The 18,740-nt window shown below is 37.4% G+C and overlaps 1 protein-coding gene across 4 annotated transcripts in view; it reads right to left on the bottom strand.

Moving 5' to 3' along the window:
* SLC25A12 (solute carrier family 25 member 12) overlaps positions 1-18,740 on the bottom strand; it is a 183,816-nt gene that overhangs the window by 35,431 nt on the left and 129,645 nt on the right. For all 4 annotated transcript variants that reach the window (XM_070803274.1, XM_019970934.2, XM_019970925.2 and 1 more), the window contains 5 exons: positions 18,371-18,510; positions 7,522-7,668; positions 5,245-5,383; positions 4,492-4,585; positions 2,807-2,891 (listed from right to left, as the gene is read on the bottom strand). In XM_070803274.1, coding sequence (XP_070659375.1) covers positions 2,807-2,891; positions 4,492-4,585; positions 5,245-5,383; positions 7,522-7,668; positions 18,371-18,510 — 605 coding nt within the window. The remainder of the gene's footprint in view (positions 1-2,806; positions 2,892-4,491; positions 4,586-5,244; positions 5,384-7,521; positions 7,669-18,370; positions 18,511-18,740) is intronic.

Here is an 18,740-nt window from a genome sequence, read left to right as displayed (position 1 = left end):
TTACAAGAAAAAAACAGATTTTAAATCTTCATTTTTATTTCTTTATTCCAAACTCTCAGCAATGTGTGTGTGTGTTCAATCGTTCACTCATGTCCAACTCTGTGCAAGCCCACAGACTGTAGCCTTCTAGTTCCTTTGTCCATGGAATTTTCCAGGCGAGAATACTGGAATGGGGTACCATTTCTTCCTCCAGGGGATCTTTCCGACCCAAGGACCAAACCCGCATCTCTTAACGTCTCCTGCATCGGCAGGTGGAGTCTTCACCTGTGCCACCTGGGAAGCCCAACCCCTCAGCAGTAAGACCACCCTATCTGATATGTGACAGAAAAATCAACAACACAGGCTCTGAGCGTCCTCCTTTGGGACCAATGTAAGTACACCCAGGATGTCTACCTGTTCTCTGGAGACTGCAGGTCCCCATGCCCTTCACCAGTGAGGGAAAAGGAAGAGAAGGCACACCACCACCACACTGGATGCCAATCAGAAACACAGCAAGAGAGAATGGTGGTTTCTATCACTGCCCATTTTCTAAGTAACTGACAAGAGCTTTGAGCATCAGCGCTGCCACTGCAGGCAGGCAAATCTAATCTGTCTTCAAGAAAATTTCCAACAGTAGCAGAATTACAACACCTTCCTAAGGAATCAGAACTATGAGCAACGCAGACTTAGGGCGCCAAAGATTACAAAAGCCACCTTCATTGATGGCCTCCAGCAAAATAGCTAGGGGCAAGAAAGGCCAGTAAAAGAAGAAGAGCACCAGAAAGGTTGAAAAAGGAGGAAATGGGTTGGGTTTTTTAATTCATTACACTGTTTTTAATAAGCTAAATGAGATATTCCCCAGTTAACAATTATTAAGGACACCCCCCAAGGAAAGCTTTATTCATAGACATATAACAGTAAAAAAAAAAACTCCTTTTGAAATGAAATTTTTCGAACGTTAATGTGTACTATAAAATATAAAATTATATTCAATAAGAGCTCTTTAAATATTTTAACACATCTCCAAATTTTAAATAATTTTATTAAATTTTACTATAAATCAATGAATTGGAATAAATCCACCTATTTTTTTTTTAAAGGATCTGAGAACTTATAACAAAAATAAACTTTGAAGGCAGCAAATAAGAGCTTTTTACTACTAAAGAGGCTAAATCTCAGTGGGTTACTGATATATTTTAATTTACAGGAAGCTTTACTATACCCCAGGCAAAGTATTAACATAAAATGTAGATATAAAAGCAATTAGTTTCCATTTTCAATTTACTTACCTGACTATAGCACTATTATAAAAACTTTTAACTAAAATCCTATTTGGTAAATTTCTTAGCAACCTTTAAATTAGATCTTATAATACCTATGAAGTTCCTGATTATTACACAGAGTAAAACTGAACATTCTAATTTGTTTCCGAGGCAGAATCATCATTCCATGGAGCTCAAACAGAAGAAAGTTTTGCTACTGAAACTTCCCACAGTGAACCACACTCAGATACCTTGATGTTTTGCTAGCACATCTAGCTACTCATCAATGTGGTAGCAGCAAAATAGACGCAGCCTTTTCCATGGTATGCCAATGTAGCTTCTCTCTCTCTCTCTCTCCCCTCCTCTCTCATCTCCTGTCTTCTTCCCCTCCAGCCCCCGTCTCCCTTCACCCTCCCCACGTCTCCTAGCCTCATAGTGCATCACAGTCTTCTAAAGAATCATAAGGGAACAGGTCTCATGTCTGTTAGACAAGGACTAGCCCTCCTATAACCTTCATCCCCAGCCCCAAAACTATATGACCACCACTGCAACTGAGGCTTCTTCCAAATGCCTCAGAAATAGGGTTTCAGTTTAAAACAAGATTTTTTAAAAATCTGCTCAATTCCACTCTTCAAGGTAATATCATGGAGTTTAGTTTCCTAACAGAGTATTTTTCAAACCAGAAATAAGGCTGCAATAACTTTATAGGACTCAGAACTTACTGTTTTTATCACTCTTAACATAAACAAAAAACTATATTATCAAAAATGTAATAATAATCAAGGTTTTCTTTCTGGTTCATTATTTACATAGTTTTCCTGTGTTATTGTTGTAATCTATAAGACACTGTAGTGAAAGATTCTCAGTCAAAGATTCATTTCAGTAGAGGAATGTCTTGTATTTTAGAGTCTTCCCTGGTGGCTCAGACGGTAAAGCATCTGTCTACAATGCGGGAGACCCAGGTTCGATCCCTGGGTTGGGAAGATCCCCTGGAGAAGGAAATGGCAATCCACTCCAGTACTATTGCCTGGAAAATCCCATGAACAGAGGAGCCTGGTAGGCTACAGACCATGGGGTCACAAAGAGTTGGACACACAAAGAGTGTTATTGTTGTAATCTATAAGACACTATAGTGAAAGATTCTCAAAGACTGATTTCAGTAGAGGAATGTCTTGTATTTTAAAAACCCTATAAATACCAGTTTGATAATACAAACTGAACTTCACACTAATCTTTAAATATCACTAGACAAATGAACGGAAAAGACTGCTACTCTAGGGGAGGGAAGCTAAGCCCATATGTGTCTACACTCTCATTTTCCTTATCTTAAAAAGCTAAAAGAAGGAAAAAAACAAACAAACAAAAAACACAAACATAAATCTACCTGCCCCATAAGAATACTCTATAAGGGTGGGGGTAACAGTTTTATAAACATAATCTTTGTGCTAAGTAAAGTCTTTCTGTAAATCATGTTTTCATTTCCATAGGTTCAGAAAGTTCAGGCTGTCATGTCCATACTACTTTAGCATTTTTGAAGATGATTCTGTTTATGAGATGCCTCCTACCTGTCTCTGAAGTTCTGCCAGGTTGTAAGGTAAGGCTCCTTCAGCCAGTGGGGCTATTCTCTCAATATCTGCCAAAGTCAAGCGCCTTCAGGCAAAAATATGGGAAAGAAAGAACTGTTAGACACCAACAGACGATACCTCATACTAAGATCACCTTTCTTCAGAAAGAAAAGGGTAAAAAAGAACTATGGTTTAAAAGTAGTATTTCCCTATTCACACAGATAATTTTAGTAAGAGGGGAAAAAAAAAAAACTTCAGACCTTGCTTGCTACACAAAAAGCAAAAGACTCTAAAGAAATAATAGAGAGTACACAAATTAATTACTCTAAAAATAGATTAAAAAAACTAAAGAAATAATTCTTCTCAGAAGCAAAGTATAAACACTGACTGTTCAGTTCGTACACATTGAATATATTTCTTTAGCATACATCTTTAATGCTTAAGTGCAAAGTATCTTGAGAAGGATAAACACAAAAGTGATAGATACTGGTTGCCTTTAAGGGTAGAAGGGAGAAGGGGTGGGAGATATTTTTATAGCGGGCTCTTTAAAACTCTGAGTTTTGAACTGAGTGAATGAACTACTGTTTTAAAATAAGTGTATTCCATGATCCAGGTAGTAGTAGGTCACTTCAGATCCAGTTTTGAGAAGCACTCTTTGCAAGCTTTTATTATCATAAAGGATGTTCAATACCTTTATTACAAATGTAAATTCTAGATGGATGAGGTACGGGCCTGATATTTCATGTCATTCATGTCATTTCATTTCATGTCAATCATCAAAGACTGGCTGGTTTATCCAGTATCAACTCCAGCTTGACAATTTATTATGTAACATGAAGGCAATAAATTATCTATGGTACACTCAACTTCTACTAGTCTTCAGTTCTAGGGTTAAAACCTATTTTTCAGATATGCCTACACTTACATAACTGTTAAAGCTGACTAAGAAAATCTGATCACTTAGTAGATCCTGAGTCCCCTCTCCCGAGGTCCTACTGGATGCCCACGGACAAAGCTTTTTCATCTGGATTTGTGTAAGACTTTACAAATTAAATACTGGGTTTTTTCAGTCTATAAAAGAGACATAAAACATCTAAGCTTAATTATGCTGATAACCATGACAATAATGTCACAGGCATATTTCAAGAAAATGATACCCTCCAACACAAAATGGTATATACTGTTTAGGAAAATGCCCACTCACAATGAGTCAAAAAAAGGTTATAAGATTCCTGAACATGTACTTCAATTTATTTTATAAATTTAAGCAAATATCCACAAATCTCTAAAAATTTCTAACCACCTCTACAGAGTCCAGATTACATCAATTTTTCTGTCCCTCACTTACTTCTCGTTTCCCTCTCCCCCTCCTCTATCATTCTTCCTTCCCCCTTTCCCTCTCACACTCTTCAACAGCCTTTACTCCCTTCATTACCTCTCTGTTTCTTCCCTTCCTTTCTCTTCCCTCCCCTTCTTGCTTTCCCTTTCCCTTTGTCCATTTCCCCCTGCCTTTAGTCTGTCTGCACCTATCTCGTCCTCCTCCCGTTTCTCATATCTGCCCGTGTCTTTTTCTTGAAACTTATATACTGAGCAAACTATTGATTAAATGAACTAAAAGAACACCACTGCTTCACATTAAAGTAACTGTCCTAAAAAGTATCATGAGGAATTACTGGAATAGTTACCCTGTAGCATTATATAAGTCTGAAAGCTGGTACAGGATGTCAATTTCTAGTGGGGTGACTTGTCCATAGCGTATGGCACTCTGGGCAAATTCCTCTGGAAGAAAAAGAAAATGCTTTAAAATCTTCAAAGACTCTTAACATATAACAAACTTCTACCTTAACTATTATCTGAAAGCTAAAAGCATTTTAGTATTATTTTAAAAATCTAAAACTGAATTTCAATATCTAAGTTCAGCTACATAGAAATAATTACAAAAATATGAAAACTGGCAAAAGATAAAATGTTAAGATGATAAAACAGTAAAAGCAGGTAAAGTAATTTCAGAGGTAAAACAATCGCTTTAGGTTCCTCTAACCTCATCTTGTTTATTTGCTTTGGTCTCCAGAGCTACAAGATGAAAGAACTGGCTCTTCTCCAGTCACTTAAAACATCCCACTACAATTCAGCAAAAGGAGTAGCCCTGCCCATCTTTCTGTGGCCACTCTTTCCTCATACAAAGAAGCCGTTGCCACTGACCTGTTTGACAGACTGGGCCACGGTTCTTTTTAAAACTGTCAAAGCCACTTTTCCACTCCTGACCTTGGCATCCCATTAAATCCAACTGGATTTTTGGAGACCATGATGGTCCAAGTGAAATATACACACTTTCTAGATGTGGCTTCACAGTAGTAAACCTAGATCAACCTCACACCCTAGATAAAGAAAAGTGAAAATGCTGAGATTCGCATCAATATGTATTTTAAAAATCTTACCCTTTGTGACTTCAACATCTTTCCTTGTGCCAGCTAGAGTGCTATATATCTTACGAACAAGCTCCATGTTATTCAGTAAGGAGTTAAATGCATTGAAGTATGAGAAGCTAACCTGGTGTGAGATACTTCCTCCGGCTGCCTAGGAAATGACAACACAGAAAGTTAAACAAACAAAAACAAAAGCACATTTATGGACACTGAACTTTCTCAAAGAAGAACCAAAGGAATCTTCATTACTAAAATGATAAACAACCAGTCCATAAACACAAGGACGGTATCATGCTGAAACGCTCAGTGCATTTCAAGCCCTCAGGAAAGTCTATGTAATTTAGGTGTTAAGGAAGAAAGCAACATCTGGAAGTTGGACTTCATGGTTCATCTACCTATAAGGTCAAAAACAACAAATATAATTATCACAGATCAAAACCAATGATTATTTAAACAGGATTTTCAAGACCTTCAACTATGAAACTCCTGCTATTTCTGGATAATCCAAACCTCAACAGACAATAATAAGAAACATTTTTTAAACTTGTTTTTTTTTTTCCACACCTATATACAAAAACCAGTGGTAACTTTAAATTTTAAGACTATTTCACTTTATCAACTTTACTAATCTTTTCTTTTTTAAGCTTCTTGTTATAATTAACATATAGAATGCTCTGTGCTGAGCGCTGAATCTCTGTGACAAAATGTAAAACTACCAAAAAACTCCAAAAAGATGTAGAGAAAATCTAGGGAGGATTTACTTGCTATAAATATGTCTTTAGTGGAACAGTGCTAAAGAGGCTCTCTCATGCCTGGGGAAGAAGGGGGACAGTACAGCCTACCCTACTCTGCAGGGTAGGGGTAACTTCTCCCTCTATCCAACAGTTAGACATAAACTCAAAAGAGAATATTTTTCGTAGCTTGCAAACATTTAATTTCTAAGCCAAGAGTCAGAGGAATCCAGATGATTAAAAACATTCTCTATTAAAAACTCAAATACTTAGGGAAATGACAGTGTGACAACCTTAATCATAAAGATCTATATTAAGGACAGTATAGGTAATGATGGGCATATGTTCCCACCCTCATCCCTCACACACGAGCCTTAGCCCAAATATATGTGATATTTGTATTAGCCTGAATTTGGATACCAGTGATCCAAAAAGCCAGATTCAAATTATTTAACACATGCCTCCAGAAACTGAGATGGCATTTGGTAAACAGGCTATAAAGGTCTATCTAACCCAACTGGAAAAGATTAAACAGGCTCCCTCACCCCAAGGTACTGAGCTCTTCTCTCTAGGATTTTCTTTTCTTCTCTCCTCCCTCTCTCCCTTACTTTCTTTTCTTCCTTCTTTCATTTTTTTGGCTAGGGTACGAGGTGAGGGTAGGGGAGTGGGAGATGGGTGTCAAGGAGGTGAAATGTATAGGAGAAAGTGACATGCTCCATGTTCAAATTCACTGAAGAAAAAGAACAGAAGTTGATCTTTCTACCCTGGTCCAAATCAGGGATAATGATCTTCAGCTGAGACAACAAAAGCGCTCATTGGCTTCCCTCCATTTAAAACAAGCAGCAATCAAAAACTTACACATAAGTACAATACAGGAACAAGAAAACCGGTGAGGACAGTTTCACCATTCTTTGTGAGGAAGTGGATGACATCAGTTTGCTATTGGCCCAGATGCTTACTTTACAGAGTTTAGCAGTTTAAAGAACAAAAAACTGGTCCATGCAGACTGAGTGCACAGGTGAAGGGGCAGAGAGAGGAGTGAGCCACAGAGGCTGACGCCCACATATTTCCTCCGTACCTTCTGCCACAGCCATGGTTATTAAAACAGTGTGGAGGCCAGTGATGATCCCTCTAGCAAACAGCACCCTGCAGGCAACAAAGGAAGGAGCCATCCTTATAGCAAGGCTTTGGGAGCCTGGTGGGATGGAAAGAGGCCAAAGGTGAAGGCAGTAGTGTCTGTGAGAAGTACTGCCCTTGGGAAAAAGTAATTGCACACCCTTGTCTACATACTCCCCTGTTTTCTTTAGGTGGACTCTGTAAATGGAAATAAACAATTTGGAAATATATGAGAGCAAGATTGTGGTGCCGATCTGGGGGAAAACTATTCACTATCACCCCGCCCCCACACACATCTCCCTGACACACATCTGATTACCTCCTACCAACTAAGAGTAAAGTTACAACAGATGAGAGGGAGACATGCCGAGGGATGCAATCCAGGACAATGGTTTCAAAGGTCTGAGGAAATAGAAAGTTGAAGTCATTGCTTTTTACTTACTGAAACTAAGTTCTCCTCCACGAAGGGAGTGAGCATGTGAGACCGGATGGTAACCATAATGTCACTGAAATCCAGACCAGAAATCAGGCCACTTTTGCTTTTGTCTTTGAGAGCAAAGGCTTGCCTTGCATGTTCCAACTGTAGTTCCTGGAGGGAGAAGTCAGAAACAGGGCCTCAGGCTGATGGAAGCATACCCCAATGTGTGTTTTAGAAAAGCAGGGACATCCTTCCTGTACATGCATTTACTTTAAAAATGAATAATACACATCTTTGAATGTACAGCAAAACTCTTCATGTCTTTTCAAAAAGCACATTTTCCTGAAAATATACTTACTACATGTTATTCCTCAGGAAGAAAAGTGAGTCACAGAATGTCAATAAAAAGGGAGGTGGGGAGGGGAAAACCTTTGTTTACCTGAAAAGTTTTCATTACTGAAAATAGAGTTATCTTTTCAGTGCTTTAAGTTTTTGCTTTTAAAATATATAGTAACTCTCCTGCTTGAAGAAGTTCTTGTCATCCCAGAGCACTTTCTAGATTACAGGTGGCTCTCCCTATCGGAGGGTTTCATGTCCTTAGATTCAACCAACCACAGCTCAAATTCTAATATGAAAGTTATGAATAACAAATTGCATAAGCACTGTTCATCTATCACTCTATGTGGCTTTGAGTGATACCCACAAACTGTAGAACAATCCAGAAGATCGTGGAACTTTTCAACTATTGGGCAGCCAAACTTTGTAGTAGGTGATATCAATTAAAATTTTTAAAAAAATTTAAAAAGTGGGCTTCCCTGGTGGTCCAGTGGTTAACAATCCACCTGCCAAAATCAGGGTATGCAGGTTTGATACCTGATCCAGGAAGATCCCACATGCTGTGGGGCAACTAAGCCCGTGTGCCATAACTGCTGAGCCCACGCCCCCTAGATACCATGCTCTCCAACACGAGAAGCCCCCGCTCGTTGCAACTAGAGAAAGCCCCTGCACAGCCAAAAATTAATTAAGTAATTAAATTTTTTTAAATGCAAGTAATACCCTAAGGACTACTTAAAAGTCAAAATTAGAGCATTTCTTTCCTAGGACATATGACACAATCCAAATAAATTTGTTATCACAACATCATAATAGTGCTATTAGATGCCATTTTCACACTATTTGCAACTCTGGAAATAATGAAAGTGAGTTGTTCAGCTGTGTCCAACTCTGTGACCCCATGGACTGTAGTGCTCCAGGTCCTCTGTCCATGGAATTCTCCAGGCAAGAATACTAGAGTGGGTTGCCAGTTCCTTTTCCAGGGTATCTTCCCTTTGGATTTCAGTCTGAGCCAGCAGGGAACCCCTTGGAAACAATATTCCTATCTAAATATATAAATATTATTCACAGAAGATATATTAAACATTGCAATTAGCATTATTATTTATTTATAAAAGCCTACAAATCAATGTTGCTTTACCCTTTTCTGACATTTAAAATAGCTTTTGATAGAAGTTTCACCCTTTTACTAATTATATTTTTCTGTATCTCAACAGTGGTTGAAAGACATTAAAATTGGTTTGACTCGTAATTCATTAAACTATACATTTGTTTTATAAAACATACATATAAATATGTCCATAGTTGTATGATATTTAACAATAAAACAAGTTTTTAAGTATTTTCTTAGCAGGTTGATAAGCTAGAAACAAGTTTATCAAATCTACTAAGTCTTTCAATAATCTTAACTTTTAAAAAATTTAATAATATCATCACACATATTTGGATTTTCTTGAAAATACCAACAGAAGCAGGGAAACTAAAAATCAACTGGTAAAAATATATGAAAGATAGAGTACAAAATAAACAACTAGCATGGTTTAACAAGGACTTCCAGGTGGCACTAGTGGTAAAAAAAACCCACCAGCCAATCCTGAAGACTTAGAGATGCGGGTTCGACCCCTGGGTCAGGACAATCCCCTGAAGCAGGAAATGGCAACCCACTACAGTATTCTTGCCTGGAAAATTCCATGGACAGAGGAGCCAGGAGGGTTATAGTCCATGGGGCCACAGTCAGGCACAACTGAGCGACTAAGCACACACATGATTTGACAAAGTAGTTTTCTTTCCCACCCCTCTACTTTTTAAATTCCAACTTATTAAAGTATAATTGACAAATAAAAGTGTAGTATATTTAAAATGCGTACAAAGTTATGATTTGATATATGTATACATTGTGCAAGGACTCCCACCATTGAGTTAACTAACACACCCATCACTTCACATACTTTTTTTTTTTGACGAGAATACTTAAGTTCTACTCTTGGAAAATTTCAATTATACAATACAGTATTTTCATCACCATGTTATACATTAGATCTTCAGATTTTATTCATCTTAAAATTTATGCCCTTTTTCCAGCCTCTTCCTATTTCTCCTACCCCCTCCAATCATAATCATCATTCTACTCTATTTCTACATGTACAATGTTTTATTTTTTAAGTGATACCAGGAAGTATTTCGGAGAAGGCAACGGCACCCCACTCCAGTACTCTTGCCTGGAAAACCCTATAGAAGGAGGAGCCTGGTAGGCTGCAGTCCATGGGGTCGCTAGGAGTCGGACACGACTGAGAGACTTCACTTTCACTTTTCACTTTCATGCATTGGAGAAGGAAATGGCAACCCACTCCAGTGTTCTTGCCTGGAGAATCCCAGGGACGGGGGAGCCTGGTGGGCTGCCGTCTATGAGGTCGCACAGAGTCGGACACGACTGAAGCGACTTAGCAGGAGCAGCAGCAGAAGTATTTGTCTTTCTGTGTCTGGCTTATGTCACTTAGTAGAATGCCCTCCAAGTTCAGCCATGCAGTTGCAAATGACAGGATCTCCTTTTCTGTTGTTGTCAAATAGTATTCCATTGCATAAATGTGGAATGAGATGTATGTATGTGTGTGTGTGTGTACACACACGACACATTTTCTTTAACCATTCTTTTGTCAATGGACACTTGTTTCTATACCTTGGCTACTATGATAATGCTGCAATAAACAAGAATATAGATAATCTCTTTGAGATGATGATTTTATTTCCTTTGGATACATACTCAGAAGTAGGATTGCTGGATTACAGTAGCTCTTTTAACTCCTTGAGAAATTCCCGTATTGTTTTCTATGGTGGCTGTACCAGTTTACTTTCCCACCAAGAGTGTACACAGGTTCCCTTTCCTCCACATCCTTGATGATATTTGTCGTGTCTGGTCTTTTTACTAACGGACAATGCAGTAAGTGTGAGGTGATATTTCATTGTGGTTTTGATTCACAATTCCCTGATTACAATGCTGAGCAAGTTTTCATCTATCTGTTGGCAATCTGTATGTCTTCTTTGAAAAAATGTTTATTCTGGTCCCTTGTCCATTTTGTAATTGCATTTGAGGGTGTTTGCTTTGCTCTGCTACTGAGCTGAATGAGTTCCTTGTATTTTTTGGATATGAATTCTTTATCAGATATATAGTTTGAAAATATTTACTCCCATTCCATAGCTTTTTATTTGGTTGTTGGTTTTCTTTGCTGTGCAGCTTTTCAGTTTCATGTAGTCCTACATGTTTATTTTTCCTTTTGTTGCCTTTGCTTATGGTGTCAAATCCAAAAAAATCATTGCCAAGATGGATGTCAAGGAGTTTACTCTCCATGTTTTCTTCCAGGGGTTTAAAGTTTCAGGTTTTACATTCAAGTTTTTAATCCATTTTGAGTTGGCTTTTGTGTATGGTTTAAGATAGTCCCGTTTCCCCAACACCATTTATTAAAGAGACTGATGTTGAAGTTGAAACTCCAATACTTTGGCCACCTGATGCGAAGAGCTGACTCATTTGAAAAGACCCTGATGCTAAGAAAGATTGAGGGCAGGAGAAGGGGACAACAGAGGATGAGATGGTTGGATGGCATCACTGACACAATGGACACGGGTTTGGGTGGACTCCGGGAGTTGGTGATGAACAGGGAGGCCGGGGGTGCTGTTGTTCGTGGGGTCACAAGAGTCGGACACGACTGAGCGACTGAACTGAACTAAACTCTTTCTCCATATATACACGGCTTTATTTCTGGGCTCTTTATTCTGCTCCATTGATCTATGGGTCTGTTTTATGACAACAGCATACTGTTTTGAATGCTATACCTTCACAACATAGTTTGAATTCAGGAAGTGTCATCCCTGCAGCTTTGTTCTTTCTCAAGATAGATTTGGCGATTTGGGTTTTGTTTTTTGTGTGTGTGTGGTTCCAGACAAATTTGAGGATTGTTTTTTTCCATTTCTGTGAAAAACGCTGCTGGAATTTTGACAGGGATTGCACTGAATCCATAAATCGTTTTGAGTATTGTGGATATTTTAACAATATTCTCAATCCATGGACACAAAATCTTTTCATTTATGTCTTCAACGTCTTTCATCAACATCTTATAGTTTCCAGATCTTTCATTTAGTTAAATTTACTCTGGTTTCCTTCTTTTTCATATTATTATGAAACAATCTTCTTAATTTACCTTTTCAATAGTTTGTTGCTGGTGTACAGAAATGCTACTCTGTTTTGCACACTAATTTTATATCTGATAATTTTCCTGAAATTATTTTTAGTTCTAACAGTATTTTCAGTTCAGTTCAGTCGCTCAGTCGTGTCCGACTCTTTGCGACCCCATGAATCGCAGCACAGTATTTTGTGTAAGCATAAAATCTTTAGGGTAGTCTACATACATTATGTCCTCTGCAAGCAAGGACAACTTTAATTTTTCCTTTCCAACCTGGATGCCTTTTATTTCTTTTCCTTGTCTAATTGCTCTGGTTAGGACTTCCATTCCCTTGTTTTTAATTTACATTTTTTAAATTTATTCTTGGCTACACTGGTCTTCATTGCCATGCACGGGCTTTCTCTAGTTGCAGGGAGTGGGGGCCACCCTCGAGTTGCGTCTCTGGGCTTCTCATTGTGGTGCCTTCTCTTGTCATGGAGCACAGCTCTAGAGCATGTCGGTTTCAGTAGTTGTGGGCCTAGTTGCCTGGTGGCATGCGGAATCATCCTGGACCAAGAATCAAACCCATGTCCCCTGCATTGGTAGGCAGATTCTTTACCACTGGATCACCAGCGAAGTCCTTCCATTACCTTTTGAATAACAGTGATAATAGTGGACATCCTTGACTTGTTCCTGATCTTAGAGGAAAAGCTTTCAGCTTTTAACTATTGTGATGTTAGCTGTAGACTTGTCATCTACAGCCTTTACTATGTCAGTATATTCCATCTACATCTGAGCTTTTATCATGAAAGGATCTTGAATTTTGTCAAATGCTTTTTCTGCATCTATACTGAAATGATCATGATTTTTAATCCTTCATTTTGTTAATATGGTCTATCATATTTAATGATTAGCATATGTTGAACCATCCTTACATCTCAGGAGTAAGTTCCACTTGATTATGATCCTTTTGGTCTACTACTGAATTCAGTTTGCTAATATTTTGTTGAGAATATGTCCATCTATCTTTATCAGGATACTGACCTGTTCTTTTCTTTTCTTATAGTGCCCTTATCTGGCTTTGGTATCAGGGTAATACTGATCTTGTACAATGAATTTGGAAGAAGTGCACTCTCCTCTGTTTTTTGGAAGACTTTGAGAAGGATTGGTATTAATTCTTTTTAAAATGTTTGGCAGTATTCATCAGTGAAGCCAAAATCACTGCAGACTGTGACTGCAGCCATGGAATTAAGATGATTGCTCCTTGGAAGAAGAGCTATGACAAACCTAGACAGTATATTAAAAAGCACAGACAACACTTTGCCAACAAAGGTACGTCTAGTCAAAGCTATGGTTTTTCCTGTAGGCATGTACCAATATGAGAGTTGGGCCATAAGGAAGGCTAAGTGCCAAAGAATGAATTATTTCCTCTAGTGGTGTCAGGGGAGACTCTTCAGGGTCCTTTGGACAGCAAGGTGATCAAACCAGTCAACCCTAAAGGAAATCAACCCTGAACATTCACTGGAAGGACTGATGCTAAAGCTGAAGCTCCAATATTTTGGCCACCTGATGTGAAGGGCCAACTCACTGGAAAAGACCATGATTCTGGGAAAGATTGAGGGCAGGGGGAGAAGGTAGCAACAGAGGATGAGATGGTTGTATTGCATCATCAGCTCAATAGACATGAATCTGAGCAAACTCCGGGAGATGGTGAAGGACAGAGAAGCCTGGTGTGTTGCAGTCCATGGGGTCACAAAGAGTCGAACACAACTGAGCAACTGAACAACAGTGAAGCCATCTGGTCCTGGACTTTTCTTTATTGAGAGGTTTTTATTTACTAATTCAATCTCTTTGTTAGTAACTGGTCTGTTTAGATTTTCCATTTCTTCATGAAATGGAGGTAGGTTGTATGTTTCTAGGAATTTATCCATTTCTTCTAGATTATCTCATTTGTTGGTGTATAACTGTTTATAGTAGTTTCTTATGATCTTTATCAGTTGTAATCAGTCTCCTCTTTCTGATTTTATTTGAGTCTTCTTTTTTTCTTAGTGTAGCTAAATGTTTGTGAATTTTGCTTTTTTAAAAAACCCATTTTTGGTTTCATTGATCTTTCCTATTGTCTTTCTAGTCTCTATTTCATTTATTTCTGCTTTGATCTTTGTTAATTCCTTCTGACTTTGAGCTTATTCTCTTTCTAGCTCCTTGAAGTACAAAGGTAGACTGAGATTTTTTTTTTTTGGTAACGTAGGTGTTTATCATTATAACCTTCCCTCTTAGAACTGCTTTTATTAAGCACCAAAGAATGAATGCTTTGCTTTGCTGTGTTTCCATTTTCATTTGTCTCAAGATATTTTTTTACTTTCCTTTTGATTTCATCTATGAACCATTATTTAGGAGCATGTTGTTCAATCTCCAATTTGTAAATATTTTCCTCTTCTACTTTAGTCCTTCTCCCTAACCCACTTCATATTTTTATCACCTCAGTTCCAACCACATCATCCTTCAAATGAAGCAGGCATTTTAAACCTCTATTTCAGCCTTAAATTATGGTTGAAAGCACTCCCCAAGGAAAGTATATTCCTGAGCAGCATCAGGAGCAAACACACATCTACTCCATCTTATACAGGCTTTCTCTTCCTCACTCCTGCTTATTTTCCCCCCGATTTATGCCTTTGTTATATCTTTGTCTTCTCCATGCATGCATCTTAACCTCTCAGAAATATCCAGTGGCAACTATGGGCATGATTAAGCCTTATTAATGACAGTACTGAAGAAAATGTGCACCTTTATGTTAAAGACAAAGCAGAATCCTCATTGCAAGACTAATGTCAGAAGAATAGATTTTCTATTTTCTATCAGGTCAACAGTTGAAGGACTCTTTTGTATCTTTTAAAGATATATGTATTTGAAGTATCACATATGTAGCTATAGATTAAATGGAATTGGCTTCTAAATTCTCAAGTAGGGAACAGAGTAGAAAGTATAGGTAAAAATAAATAAATAAATAACTGGTCAATATATAATTGTTGAAGCTGGTTGATGGGTACATGGTTTGTTTTTTAATATAGACATCTTTCAAAATAAAAAGTTAAAAAAATTAAAATTAAGGCCTTCAAAAAGAAGCAACTAAAGGAAAAAAGTTCTGCACATAAGCTCTTCATTTATGTAGTATAATCAAAACATCTGGGTAGAATAGATAATGTGATCACCCTAATGAAAAAAAAAAAAAAAAACTACTCCAGATTTATAAAAGATAAAATAAAGATATTCTAAAGAGATAAAAATATTCTAATAAATAAAAGAAAATAAATCTGCTTCTAGATTGAAAGGGCAGGAAAAGAAACTGAGGGAAAGGGTAAATAAAGGAAGTTATACTAAAGCTAAAGATCTTGTGTTCTTAGAAATGCATCTCATCTCACCTATCTATGAGATAAAAATAGCAGAGCTTCAGAAATACTGTGGCTTTGAATGAGACTGAATTCATACATTTAGCTCTTTTAAAACTCTATTCCTCACCAAAAATCACAGTAAAGAACGAAAAACAAAACAGAAGCTCAAAGACAAAGAGAACAAAAAAAGAAGACAGCAACTACATTTTTAAGTTTAGAGTGCAAAGAGGCAAATGATAACTGGCTTAGAAGGCCCAAGAAAACTAGAAAAGCAAAGAAAGCAATCCAATGTACATAACAGAATCTGCCAAAGACTCATGCATTGGGTGCACCAGTACCCCTAGAGTGATGGTGAAGGTGGCACTGAGAATAGGAAGCTTGGATGGAAGTTCATTTATAAAGCAGTTAGTTGCCTGCCATACTCCACCAGAGCCAGGGCTCTGGCCCTTTCCCAACCCTGGCAGACAATGAGGTGAGTTTTAACAGAGGATCTCTGGACTAAGAGAGACAAGGCACAAATGAAAGGAGGAAAATAAACGAAAGCCCACTTCCACTGGAGGAGGAACGGGCAACCCACTCCAGTATTCTTATCTGGATCATGAACAGAGGAGTTTGGCAGGCTACAGTCCATAAGGCTGCAAAAAGTCAGACATGACTGAGCACACATACTATCTCCACACTGAATACTGAGACCTGTAACCCTCCTGTCTTACTCAGCAACCAGAATGTCAAAACCCAGGTCTAAGACTTCAATGGGAAGCCAAACGATTATTCTGATTCCCCTGTCCAAAATAAAAGACCTGAACTAGAGGGACCCCAATAAGACCACCCACCCAGAGAACTTTACAGTAAGGTACATGAACCCAAAGCTCCCAATAAGCGTCAATCCCAATTTTAGTATGAGCAGAGGACCCAGAATCATCAGACTTGGAAGAAGAGCTACTAACATGAAAAACAGATCCAAACAAAAAGAAATAAAGTAACTTGAAGGAAAAAGGCAGATTGCAAGAAGAAGAAAATTTAAAAACAAAACACCTGTCTATAATATTTTTGGAGAAGTGAGAGAAAATAGTACATTCATGAAAGAAGAACAGTATAGTATTTTAAAAGGAATATTAGGAAACCAAAAAGAACTCCTGAAAGTTAGAAATATAATAAAAACAACTTAATAGAAGATTCAGGAGAGAAAAGAGAACTAAAGGATCATACAGTTATTATATTTAGTAGTTCAAGACAAGAAAAAAAATAGACTATTTTTCAAGAATTGAAGTACACAAGCTTTCAAATTAAAAGAGCCCCTGAATGTCCAACACAATGAATAAAAATAAACTCACATCAAGGTACATCATCATGAAATTTCAAAACACTGAAAATAAAAAAATCTTAAAACCCTCTAGAGTGGGGGGAAACAAAATGTCAAAAGAGAACCAAAAATTAGAATGGTAATTAACTGCTCAGTGGCAACACTGGATGTTAGAAGGAAAAAAAAAGAGATTTATCTTCAAATTAGGTAGAAAATAAATTCCTACTAAAATTCTATACCCGGCCAAACTAAATGTAATGATAGAGCAGAGGTTTTCAGATACAAAAAGTCTCACAAAAGAATTATTTTACTTTCCTTAGGAAGCCCTTGCAGTAAGTAAGTAAAAAGAAGGGAAAAAAATCATAGCAAATGAAGAGATGAAATCCAGCAAATGGAAGGTTCAACATAACAGAAAGGCAAATGGACTCCCCAGCATGAAGGTGAAGGGAGATCACAAGCTGATAGCTATGTAATAAGTACAAAGTCAGGTATCAGAAAGTTCCAGAAAAGTGGTGCAGGGGGTGTGGAAAACTGTCTGGTAGTTCCTCAAAAAGTTAAAATTATCATATGATCCAATAATCCCACACCTTAAAGATATAGTCAAAAGATTCGAAAACAGGTATTCAAATACATGTACACCAATGTTCACAGCAGCGCTATTTGTAACAGCCGAAAGGCGAGAACCCAAGTAAGTGCCCATCGACTAATGAACAGATAGGCAAGATACGATATACCCACACAGTGGAATATTATTCAGCCACAAAAAGAATGAAGTATTAATATCCGCTACACATTGGTAATCCTTGAAAACACTATGCTAAGATAAAGCCAGACACAAGAATTCACGTTGTATAATTCCATTTATATGAAATATCCAGAATAAGTAACTCCATAGAGACAGAAAGTAAACTGGTGGCTTCACGAGCTAAGGAGAGGCAAGAATGGAGTGTGACTGCTTCTTCGGTACAGGGTTTTCTTCTGGCGTAATGAAAAGGTTTTGGAATTAGAGCTGGTGAATGTACTAAATGCCACTAAACTGTGCACTTTCACATGGCTAATTTAATGTTAAGTGAATTTTACCTCAAATTTTTTTTTAAAAAGAAAGCTCCTGGATTGCTCCAAGAGAACAAAACTGATCAAACACTTGCTCTGTTTTAAACATATTAAAAATGAGGGTTTAATAACTGAGGCAGAGTCTGAGAATGAATTAGCATTAACACACAGAAAATGAACCAATAAAAATTAGAGTCTCTAAGAAAAGTGATCATTTTAGTCATGCACGGTGTTGACAAAATTGTGGTGATTCAAATGTGATAATCTAAGCAGAATCATGACATAATGATATGGAGGGCGGGGACAGAAAGTGTCCGAGAGGGAAAGGTGAAAGAGCTAGTTGCCAATCTTCAGGTGTTCAAATTAAATTTTAAAAATATCTAAGAGTGAAAAATTAAAAATTGCAGTATCAGCACTTCAAAACATTTAAATAATGTTTATTATTTAGAGCTATGAAAGTAAACACTGAAGGAAAGAAACAATTATAAGAATTTAAATAAGTTGCCTCTGGGAGTGGGAAATGAAAAATGAGGTTAAAATTCCACAGAGAATTGCCATTTCTTGGTAATAAACCTAATAAAAGTAAAAGGAAGGAGACGGAATGTTATATATTTACACTGGTTATGAAAAACTAAGCTCACCTGAAGAAACTGTGTGAATTCTGTGTAGTTAAGGTGCTTCTTCCGATTATGCCCAAAATGTAGCCGGATAAATTCACAGTCCCAATTAAAAGGGATATGATGATGAATAGTAGTCTGTCCAAAAATTTCTTTGACATTTTCTTGAAAAGGAAAATAAAAATAAATGAATTATATCTGGAATAAGTAGTTTAGTCCACTGCAATGTTCCTACAGAAAGAAATTAAGAGAAATTTTAAAAGTCAATATTATCTGCTTCTATTAAGATTAGCTGCAAAATTTTTTGTGCCCAGAAACCCATGCACAGGAACACAATTGATACAAAATATAATTTTACAGTTAAGATTGTGTACCATTACATATAAGGCCATGA

Source organism: Bos indicus, chromosome 2, assembly GCF_029378745.1.
Source record: "Bos indicus isolate NIAB-ARS_2022 breed Sahiwal x Tharparkar chromosome 2, NIAB-ARS_B.indTharparkar_mat_pri_1.0, whole genome shotgun sequence".
Lineage (NCBI taxonomy): Eukaryota > Metazoa > Chordata > Mammalia > Artiodactyla > Bovidae > Bos > Bos indicus.
Note: the sequence above shows the minus strand (reverse complement) of the source record. Positions and strands in the feature narration are given on the sequence as shown.